The 11,602-nt window shown below is 50.5% G+C and overlaps 1 protein-coding gene across 1 annotated transcript; it reads left to right on the top strand.

Annotated features, from left to right (window-relative positions):
- The first annotated feature begins 5,553 nt into the window (after positions 1-5,553).
- Positions 5,554-11,006, top strand: Foxa1 (forkhead box A1). Its single transcript, XM_021202143.2, has 2 exons — positions 5,554-5,999; positions 8,278-11,006. Exons 1-2 carry the CDS (start codon positions 5,928-5,930, stop codon positions 9,610-9,612), a joined length of 1,407 nt encoding a protein of 468 aa, XP_021057802.1. The 5' UTR covers positions 5,554-5,927; the 3' UTR covers positions 9,613-11,006.
- The last annotated feature ends 596 nt before the right edge of the window (positions 11,007-11,602 follow it).

Raw genomic sequence — 11,602 nt, 5'->3', positions numbered from 1 at the left:
CCAATGGCTCCAAGGACAATGCTGCCTCTTCAAAAACAAACTGAACGGAAAAAGCAAGATGAGCTAGGCCTGGCTCTGTAACCCATTAGACAAAAGAAACAAAACAAAACACCAAAAGTCCAAATAACTGTGTCACCACAATAAACAGCCCCAGTGTACTCCAGTATAGCTACTGGAAACAGCAGAAGCAGCAAGCCCAAATTACCTACCAAGCAATATTTTTGGGCAAAGGAAAAAAAAAACAAAAACCCTACTTGTGTCTGTTACTTACTCTCAAAATTAGAGGGGGTGGACAGGGCACGAATACAATGGGAAAATGAAATGCTTTTTATTGTTTTTGTAAATGAATGGTATGGTTTAGTTGATTGTTTCGAAGTCATCAGTTATATAGAACTATGTAAATGTGAGGATAATCACATTTGAATAAGCCAAGCTAAACCACCAGAGGGTACTGAAGGGTGAAGGATGTGGGAAAGAAAGCTTCTGGGTGTGTAGAAAGTGCGGCACTCCTGTGGATTGGAGGGGGTGGATGGCTGCAAGCGGGAGGAAGCTAAAGATTTGGCTACTTTCTGCCTGTAGGGAAGGATTACATTTAAGCTGCAACCCTCGAAGCAAAAGGTGAAATTCGTTGACTTTTCGGAGACCTCAGCTTCCGTGGCTAGTTCCCCTTAGCGTGGACTGGACTGTTGTCCTGTGAAGGATCAAGTCCGGACCACACACTAGGGCAGCAGTTGGAAAACGCCAGGGATCTGAAAGCCCTCCTTCAGTCTGTGGTACACAGTAGGATATCTGCCACCCTGGCCCTTTTTTTTTCTGTTCTTGGAAAAAACTTTATTTTCCAGCTCTTTATATGAAACGATCATTTTTCCATTCTTCCTTCAGAACCCTCTTGTGTTTTAATTAGAGGAATAGTAAGGCCAGTGAGCTCCACCTATTCCCGCCCTCGAGGGGCTAGCTTAGGAAATAGGGACTGGCTGAGCAAATCTTCCAACCAGCTCAGCTGATGGAAGCAGTAGCTAACTTTCAGGACAAGCATCTCAAGAGGACCGCGGGGATCCAGATGTGGCCCGGGGTCGGGAGGTGCAGGAGAGGAACAGTGAGCGCTCCAGCAGGGATGCAGGTAATAATTTTTCTCTAGGGAAGATGGGAGACTTAACTTTTCCTTCCAAGGCTGTGGATTGCCCAGAGGCAAGTAGTTCTTCCCAACATTTCTCATTTGAATACATGAAAATGTGAGTTGATCTTGGCAAAGTAAAGCTCTCTCACGGCCAGACTGACGGTTTTGTCGCCCGCGGGCGAGGCCAGGTGGGGAGCAGCTCCGGCTTAGACATCCGGCTGCGGACGGACGAGCCTGGATCACGGACTCCCCGGGACTTTCTGAAACCTGGCGGCAGCTCAAGGAGCGAGAGAACGATAAACTCAATGCCTGTTTTTTGTTCGTTTTAAACAAAATAACCGAAAGCCCTGAATGCGCACATGTGTGGCGCAAAGGCACACCTGAACAGGTGTGCGGGCCCAGAACAGTAGATGATTTGGCCTATCAGGTGGCCCCAGGGCTCTCACCTACTGGAGACTGGACTTCTTGCAGGCGGTGAACTGATTCCTTCATGAAGATTTAATGGCAGAAAAAAAGAGTTAAAGGATCGTGTGAAGACGGGAAAAGGAGGAGCAGCGAAAGAGCGGGAACCCGAACGCTTGCCCTGAGTTGATATCAGCCTTGTTTGGGTAGTAGTGGCACTCGCTGGTTAGGGCCGCCGGGCCAGGGGTAACCAGAGCGGGCTTCGCCCTGGGAAGGCACCCAAGCTTCCTCCCCAGCCTTGCCCACCTCGAACCCTCAGGGCGCCGCACAGCAAGTGCAAAGGGATGCTTCCAGCTCAGGTCTCTGGGTGCAGTCTTCAGCTGGTCTCAGTCTGAGTTGGCTTTGAACCCTGTTAAAGACCACAAGTCTTAGTTGCTTCGAGTCTAATTCCCCCCACCCCCCGCAGGAGGAGGACTTAAGCTTCTTATCTGGTGAGGGGGTGGGGCCCAGAGGAGGAACTCGGACCACCCGGCACCGAGCGTGCCTGGGGCCACAGCGGCCTTGACCTGGCCACAACCCTGAGGAGATGGGAGGTAGAGTCAGCGAGGGAAGGGGACAGACTAGGGAGATCCAGGGAGGGAGCGCTCTAGAGACTCCAGCGGGCACTATGGGGACGGGGGAGGGGTGATCCAGGCTCAAAGTCCTACGCCCTGTCTTAGTTCAGCAACACAGCGAAGGTCACTAGCGTCAGAAGAGGCACCAGCTGGTCTCAGGATCCTATGGCTTTTTGTCCTCCTTTCATGCCACATTCCTTTTGCCCTTCTGTCCCGTGATAACCTGCGGGATTCCCAGGTCACTCTGGGAAGGGTAGGCAAAGGCAGAAGAGTCAGTCAAGGGACCTTGTGCTACTGGTGGGGCATTGAGCAGATAGATCTGAAGACCATAGCTGGATCAGCTTCCAGGCATGACAGAGCTGCTTCCTCTGCTGAAAATGACTGGAATACCAGAGCAGTCCGCCTTCCCGACTGCCCTGGCTTTCTCAATTTACTTTAGCCTTTAGGGCGACCTAGGCTATGGCCCACAATCCTGACCCTGGGCAAGTTCGGTCTGGGCATGCAGAAGAGACCACGTGGTTCCCTTCTCTTGTGTTCTCTGTTCTCTCAGTCCCCCACTCCCTGGCCCCTCTCCCCAAGCTGAAGACAGGTATAAGTGCCCTGTTTTCTATGGCATAGGGGCCTACTGGTGGAAAGATGTTAGATACAACAAGGTTTAGGATGCTTGGACTCCTTATCTGGGCACCAACTAACCAGAAAGCGAAGGCAACAGCCCTTGGCTTCCCCTCCCTCCCGCCGCCACGGGGGGTTGGGGGGAGGTGCGGTTGCCAAGTCAAAGACTTAGAAGGAAGTGACCCCACTGTTTCACTTTTTAACCTGGGGGGAAACTAGTCTCTTGGTGCACTAAACAACTTCACCAACAGAATTTGTTAAGTGTCCACAAAGGCCTTCACTTAATGCAAAGAAGTAACCGAAGTACCGCTTTTCCTTCTTCGTGGCTTCGGTCCACTCTGAATCAAAGTCCCTGCTGCCTGACACCTTCCCCGGTTCAATCCAGTCTAGCCCGCCGCCGGTGTTGCGGGAACATACATGCAGGAGGCGCTGTGTTGTTGGGCCACAAACCCAAGAACACCCGGATCAAGGCTTTAAAGGGAGCAGAGTCCATTCTGTAACACCACTCTCGGATTTTGACGATGCTTTTGAGAAACTTCAATGTGGTCTCACGCTTTGAATGGCCTTTTAAGTAGACTTGAAAAGGGGGCAAAGTAGATTTGGAAACCGGGCTGAAAGGACCTGTGATATTTTAATTAACTCCTTCCACATGACAGAGCCTCCCCCCCCCAAAAGTCATCAACTTGTTATACACTTATATATAGCCATTACTAAGTTGTTACTACCCACAGGAAACGTCCAAGTCATGCTAGCTGCTGTAGAAAGGCAAGAGGGCATCAGACAATCAACCATGAAGGAACAAGGGGGCTCCTTAGCCCTGCTGGAAGTCCCCAGGACCAGACCGAGGAAGCTATGCATCCCTGTGTTTTACAGATGAAACGGAGATCCTGCTGTCACTGGGAACTTTGCAAAAAGAATTAGTTTCTGACACATATCCACAGGTACATTTACACAGTCGATGGGAGTGACTTCTAGTCACAGGGGCAAATTGCAGTTGGGGAGGGTTTGTCAGCCTTGTTGTGTTCCAGGAGGATTTAATTTCACTCTCATTCCTTTGCTTATAATGTGATGTCTACACACACACACACACACACACACACACACACTTTTTGTTCAAAAAGGAATTGTAATCCAATGCTTTTATCTTTTTTATTTCCTTAACTACACATCTTCACCTACTCTGCTCTCCTACTGATCTAAGAGATTTATTTGGTTCAAGGATTTAACCTGATTCTCTTGCCAGATTTCAAGGAAGAAAGATTTAAAAGAACAAAGCACGGAGTGGGGGGGGGGGAGAGAGTATCTATTTGGAAGACAAGTGAAAACACATTCCTTCACATGAGATTAATTACCTTTAAAACAGCTTTGCAAAACAAGAATATTTTAGTCTCTTGGTGACTTTAAAGTTACTCAGTGGTTTCTAATGGAAATCTAGTACACTTACAGACTGGAGCAACACACAGGAGGGGCCGCACAGTCACATTTACTTCGAAACTCAAGAGGTAGTATACATACATCTCCACGAACACTTGCAGTCAATTGGTGGCAAGCACCTTCTCCAAACCTACCGCACACTCTGCCTAGCCTAATCTCTTTGGTTAGTCTCTTTCCGCTGGATTCCAGGGCAAGCCACTAACTGGGAAGAACTGGAAGGAAGCGAGCGACTTTGAGTGGAGGAGAATTTTCCACAGTTACCCAGGACCTTTTGAGAGTCTGATACCCTAGCCCTGCTCTTCCAGCTCAGAGACGACCTGGCACTACTGTGGTCTGACTCCAGCTTCAGGCTGGCACCTCATTTAGCGTGGCAGATGCGTTCCAGCACCCAGGCCCATACACTCCCAGTTTATGCCGGTGTTTAGCGAGATGTCCCCTCCCCCTGACCTTTCTCTATCAGAAACCAGACGGTCGCCTCCAGCTCGGTCCCGGAGGCTGTAGAAGGGGGGGGGGGGAGGAGGAGGAGGAGCCCGGCAGAGAGAGGCAGGCTTGACTAGGATCCGCCTGCCTTATCACACAAACATCTGCGTTCAGTTTCTTCCTCTTTCTGATCGCTACAGATGACAAGGGGAGTGGAGTGGACTGAGGCGGAAAAAAAAAGTTATGTCATAAAAATATAAAACGGTGCTGTGACTCACCTGCTCTTAGCCGCAGGTACGAGTTTCGTGGCAGCGCCTCCGTTCTGCTAGCCAGGAGCCCAGGTCGGCCTAACGTCACTCTGCTCGGCTGACTCAGATGACTGGGTTTCTAGTGACGAGGCAAAAGTGGGGCTTTTCCCCTTTCCAAGCCCCGAAGGCCGGGAAGTGGGGGGTAGTCTCCCAAGGTTGAACTTTGGGTCAAGAATCGGGATGAGGGGAGCAAAGGAGCCAAAAGGACCAAGAGCGGAGTCGTAGTCAGGTCCAGGGGGTGGTGAGCACCTCTAGGAGGGAACTCGGGGTCATTCAGCGAGCACGATCCTGTCGCTGGAGCTCTGACGCCACAACCCTGGTCCTTCTCTGGCAGCACAGCTCGGGTCTAGGGCCCTGGCCTGTCCTCCAGGCACCGCCTATTTTTCTTTTTCTTCTTTTTTCCCCCCTTTCTTTCTTTTTCTTTTTTTCCTTTTCCAAAGGGGGTCACACACACACCCGCCCCATTTTCCTCTTTCCCTAGCCGCGAGGCTTAAACCAATTATACTGCTTTGTAAACAAAGTGAGGGCCAGGTTTGGGGGAGGGGATGGCGGGAGGGGCGCGGGGGGCGCGCGGCGCTGGCGCGGCGGGGCGGGAGGCGCGGCGGCTGGACTGGCGGGCGGCCGCCTCACAGGTGCACCTCGGGCTTTGTAGGTGCGAGCGTCTTTGTGCGGCGGACAAATGGGGAGAGGACGAGGAGGTGGGCACTCCGGCGACGTAAGATCCACATCAGCTCAACTGCACTCGCTTCGCACAGGCCGCCCGCTCACTTCCCGCGGAGGCGCTGCCGGGCGCCGCGCTCCGCGGCCGCCTCCTGTCCCCGGCGCTGCCCCCTCCCGCCGCGCCGCCGCCGCGCACGCCGCGCCCCGCAGCGCCGGGCTTCCTCCTCGCCCGGGTGGCGCTGGGCCCTCGAGCGCTCCGGTGACCGCAGCGGCTCCGCGCCCCTCCCCCGCCCCGAGCAGCGCACCCTCCCGTCGCTCCGCACGGGGTTGGATGGTTGTGTCTGCCGGGCTGGCTCCAGGATGTTAGGGACTGTGAAGATGGAAGGGCATGAGAGCAACGACTGGAACAGCTACTACGCGGACACGCAGGAGGTAAGAGGCGGGGAGGCGGCGGGACGTCCCCAGAGTCGGTGTCCGGGGAGACCCGGGCGAGGTGGGCTCCTGCCCGGACTGGGGCGGGCGGGGTGGGGGCGGCTCGCCCGAGGCGCGGCTCCCAGTGTGGCCCCCACCCGACCTCTCGACCAGCCCGCTGCCCGCTGGGTCCTGGCTCTTGCAACGAGCGGAGAGTTTTGGGAAACTCTGGGCTTTGAAAACACCGGCTCCGGGAGGGAAGCACTTGTCTTTGCCTGGTAGAGAGCCCGGGCTGGAGCCTGGCCCCGGGAGCCGCGGACTGGCGGGCGGGCTCTGGCTTGAGTAAAGAACAACTAAGAGAGTCGGTGCTCGCTTACCGGGAGGCCTCTCGGTCACACCATGTAATTAGCCGACGTCTTTGGATAAAAATGATCTGCTGCAGAAGTTGGAGTTTTTCGTAATGAATGATTTCTAAATTTTCTAAAACTTATTCTTCAAAAGCCGTTTGTAGAAGTGTCTATTCGTTCGTTTCTAGGACCGCTGGGTGGCGCTAGTGCGAACAGAATCTTTTTCCAGAACTCGGGGCCAAGAACCTGTTTCTCTTCATTGTCCCCTTGGTGGCATGTTCACTGGGTTTATTTTACATTGTGCACAAAAGCATTGCGAGGAAAATCAGGTACAGGCAGGGCCACTACCTATTAAAAGTATTTTCTAGAAACAGCTGCCGATTACCTTCAAAAGTGTAATTACCGTTATCGAAAGCGCTTACTGAGAAAGCCTCGTGCGATCTTGGAGAGAGGGCTAGAAATAAATCCCAAAGTACTTTAAGATCTGTACAGAAAAGTACAGAGCCCGAAAAGACCTTCGCGGCGATTTATTTATTAGCTTCTGTGTTTCTTTGGGAACCATATCTTTTTGAGTCTTCTTTTTGAAATCTATCCATCTCTTATGCTTTCACATGGAGTTACATTTGCTGAGGAATATAAATTTAGGGACGTCAATATTTTCTGTTAGATTACCAGATAAGCAGTTATATGTCAGGACTCTGTTTTTTAGCCACCTAGTTATTCTCTCGACTGCTATTGATGGAGATTTCGCTTACTGATGACTTTTAGTAGGAGCGCAGACCACTTTCAGGGGTTTAATTTTGATGCAGTCACCTCGGCACACCAGAGAAGACCCCCACGGAAAGAGCTTTCTTACATCTCAAAGCTGAGAATTAGGAAGCAGAATAGCATTAAGAGAAAGTAAGTAGAGTTTCACTTGGGAATTTTAAATTGGTCCGAACCACTCGTATAGTTACAAAGCCTAGGCTTTGGTGTGAGCAGCAGCAACTATCAGTTACAGGGTGTGTGTGTGTGTGTGTGTGTGTGTGTGTGTGTAAACTGTGTTACGAAAGTTTGCAATTGCCAGAGGACTACAAACAGGTAACAGAATTAACGGGAGGTTTTGTATAGCGTGAAGAGCTGTACATGTAAAGTCACGCTAAAGTTAATTATATGCGCCACGTTGTTCTGGTGTGCAGCTTTTTTTTTTTTTCATTTTATTTTTTTCCAGAACTTTATTTAACTGATAAGTTTGCTTCTTTTTAAAAATATTACCATTGTTACAAGTAGGTGGAAAGCATTATTTCTAAATATAATAACAGAAAGTCATCTTTGGCACCAACTCTTAAGACAAAGCCAGTTGCTGGGAGATAAGTAATTGGGACAGAGGGAGGGTCATATTGACAAATAGGCCAATATGGGTGAGAGTTTAACAGCAGTCAGCACGATGCATCCCGCTGTGCGATCAGCAGTGCCTGCCAGCCCTCCGCAGGGTGGGTGCCTAGCTGGTGCCCGGTTGATCACCCAAGCAGGCCTGTGTGGGTGAAGTGAAGAAGCAAGGGCTCCGACATAAATTCTATTTTCGGAATTTCAAAATTGACCAGGCCGAAAGGCAAGTTGTCTCGGCTGGTCTGGGGTTGGATCCTTGGATCTAGCCTGCCTTGCATGAAATGAAGGGACCTCAAAAGCCAGCCCCTGATCCAGGCTTGTAAGGCGATTATGCATCTTCCCGGGGACATATTTTCTGTGAGCATTAATCTTTCTGCTTGCAGCGCTAGGATTCCCCCAACGCCCCCGCTGTGTAAGCCATCTTTGCGTGGTTAGGGAAGGGCGCCTAACAGTTTGCCCTGGTTGGGGACTTCCGGACCTTTGCAGAAATGCTGTTAGTTCGCCCTGGACTCACCCCGGGCCAGCCAAACTCTGGGGCACACTACTAACCCCGCCCTTCGGGGCCTCTTCCCTCTCCGCTCCAGGCCTACTCCTCTGTCCCTGTCAGCAACATGAACTCCGGCCTGGGCTCTATGAACTCCATGAACACCTACATGACCATGAACACCATGACCACGAGCGGCAACATGACCCCGGCTTCCTTCAACATGTCCTACGCCAACACGGGCTTGGGGGCGGGCCTGAGTCCCGGTGCTGTGGCCGGCATGCCCGGGGGCTCTGCAGGCGCCATGAACAGCATGACTGCGGCGGGCGTCACGGCCATGGGTACGGCGCTGAGCCCGGGAGGCATGGGTTCCATGGGCGCGCAGCCCGCCGCCTCCATGAACGGCCTGGGTCCCTACGCGGCCGCCATGAACCCGTGCATGAGTCCCATGGCGTACGCGCCATCCAACCTGGGCCGCAGCCGCGCGGGGGGCGGCGGCGACGCCAAGACGTTCAAGCGCAGCTACCCTCACGCCAAGCCGCCTTACTCCTACATCTCGCTCATCACCATGGCCATCCAGCAGGCGCCCAGCAAGATGCTCACGCTGAGCGAGATCTACCAGTGGATCATGGACCTCTTCCCCTATTACCGTCAGAACCAGCAGCGCTGGCAGAACTCCATCCGCCACTCGCTGTCCTTCAACGATTGTTTCGTCAAGGTGGCACGATCCCCGGACAAGCCGGGCAAGGGCTCCTACTGGACGCTGCACCCGGACTCCGGCAACATGTTCGAGAACGGCTGCTACTTGCGCCGCCAAAAGCGCTTCAAGTGTGAGAAGCAGCCGGGGGCCGGAGGTGGGAGCGGGGGCGGCGGCTCCAAGGGGGGCCCAGAAAGCCGCAAGGACCCCTCAGGCCAGGGGAACCCCAGCGCCGAGTCACCCCTTCACCGGGGTGTGCACGGAAAGGCTAGCCAGCTAGAGGGCGCGCCGGCCCCCGGGCCCGCCGCCAGCCCCCAGACTCTGGACCACAGCGGGGCCACGGCGACAGGGGGCGCTTCGGAGTTGAAGTCTCCAGCGTCTTCATCTGCGCCCCCCATAAGCTCCGGGCCAGGGGCGCTGGCATCTGTACCCCCCTCTCACCCGGCTCACGGCCTGGCGCCCCACGAATCTCAGCTGCATCTGAAAGGGGACCCCCACTACTCCTTTAATCACCCCTTCTCCATCAACAACCTCATGTCCTCCTCCGAGCAGCAGCACAAGCTGGACTTCAAGGCATACGAGCAGGCACTGCAGTACTCTCCTTATGGCGCTACCTTGCCCGCCAGTCTGCCCCTTGGCAGCGCCTCAGTGGCCACGAGGAGCCCCATCGAGCCCTCAGCCCTGGAGCCAGCCTACTACCAAGGTGTGTATTCCAGACCCGTGCTAAATACTTCCTAGCTCCCAGAACTGAGGGTTTTGTCTGCATGGCCAACCTGGTAGCAGGAGAGAAAAACCAACAGCAAACAAACAAAACCACACACACACACACACACACCAAACCAACCACATAATAAAATTCCAAATAGTTTTATTTTTCATGCACAATTTTCCCCAGTTCAAAGGACTGTTACTTTATTATTGTATTCAACTCTCATTGTGTGTATTACTACAAATACTACCGACTCCATAGCAACATTTTATTTTCTGGCAACATTTAATGATCCACAAATGTATATATAAAAAATTTTCCTCCCCTTCCTCCCTTTCACTCCTTTCCCTGTGGACACATTCTAGTCCATGCAGGGCTTATTTAAAAAGAAGATGGTCAAGTTTGTAAAATATTTGTTCGTGCTCTTTTTTTTTGTTGTTGTTGTCGTTGTTAGGCCCACCACACGAGTTTACAGGTCTGTGTCAATACTCTTAACTCAGTAAAGATGGAAATGGTAAAGAAACCAAGTAGACAGTAGCAGCGGCTCTTGAGAGTATTGAAAGGCAGTGCTGCCTTTATGCAGGAAGGTATAAACCGGTTATGCACAGTGGAGCGGTTTGTTTTCACCTTACATCACGGATGCATTCATATATCGGACATCCTTAAGTGAAATGCATATATATGTCTATGGACTTAATATCATGCCCAGATATGAAGACCTCGTTCACTTTTGCATAACACGTAGAGGTAATAGCTAGGTGATAGACATGCTACATTTTCAAAAATTGCCTGAATGACCGAGTTACAAGGATGCCTCTCCACACTTGCACTCTCTACCCACCTACCCTGGAAATCCAGTTCTTCAGGAACTGCCTTCCTCCTAATTCTGCTCATTGTTTTTCAGAGAGCCATCACGGTCATATCATTCTGAGGTCACATGTATAAAATTAGCTTTTGTGTATGTATACCATTTAAAGGATTTCCCCCCACCCCAGGGGAAAAAAGGAAGTACCATACTATTGAGAGAGAAGTTATAAGAAATGCATTTCAAAATTTGGTCCCGAATTCCAAAATCCCAATTGTGGCCATTTTAGTTCTTGCCATCCTATTCTTGGCTCATCCAGTGTTAATGCACTTTCCACAGTTGGACGTGGTGTTAGTTTTAGACAAACGGGTTTCATTATTATTCCTCTTTGCCTTCTCAATGTTAATTTATTGCATGGTTTACTCCTTTTCTTTACAGCTGAAATTCCTTTAAGTGATGGTTAAAATGACAAATTAAGATGTTAATTTTTATCGATGTGATTTGTAATTAAGATATTTTGATTTCAATAACGAAAATAATACAAGATTTTAATCTGTGGAATATGTTCCTGATCATTTGCAGTTAAGGAATTTAAATAAATCACATGTTAACGACAAAGAATTTCTGTTTTTCTCTTTCACTTAAAATCCAAAATAGATCTTTAATTAGAATCCAAAAGTAGGTCTTCTGAATGGGATATTTTTTCAAATTCTGAAATTTAATATCAAGGAAAAACAGGGATATAATTAAAATAAAATGATTGCATGGTTGCATTTACAACTTAAATGAATGTGTAACTAGTAAAATGTGGCAAAAGGAATTCAATTAAAGCAGGTAAGTACCCTGACACTATTCCAAGAACTGAGTGTTTTGGGTTTGTTTTTTTTTTTTTTTTAATCATTACCGGTAATGTTTGCTTGAGGGTCTTTTTTTTGGGGGGGGGTAAACTTTCAGTGCCTCTTTTTAGTCTTTTTTTTTTCCTGGTTTGAAATTAAATGATCAATTCCCTATTTTTCTAATTCAAGAAATATTTGAATAAGAATAAAATAGCAACTGCATCTGCTAAAATGAAGTTATCTATCTACTACCACAAGCTCTGGACCCTGGCCTTAACAGGGAAACAAAACTTAGCTATCATAGTGGGTTTGGAGGATGGGGAGGAAGGCAGTTCATTCATTCCTGCGCGCGGGGGGGGGGGGGCGTTGTGAGTATCT

This window comes from Mus pahari, chromosome 7, assembly GCF_900095145.1.
Source record: "Mus pahari chromosome 7, PAHARI_EIJ_v1.1, whole genome shotgun sequence".
Taxonomy (NCBI): domain Eukaryota; kingdom Metazoa; phylum Chordata; class Mammalia; order Rodentia; family Muridae; genus Mus; species Mus pahari.
This window is presented reverse-complemented; position numbering and strand designations above follow the sequence as displayed.

Excerpts from the sequence above, each read along its gene's own strand:
- Foxa1 (XM_021202143.2), top strand. The coding sequence starts at position 5,928 with ATGTTAGGGACTGTGAAGATGGAAGGGCATGAGAGCAACGACTGGAAC. Across the intron at positions 6,000-8,277 it reads ACTACGCGGACACGCAGGAG|GCCTACTCCTCTGTCCCTGT; the intron begins GTAAGAGGCGGG and ends TCTCCGCTCCAG.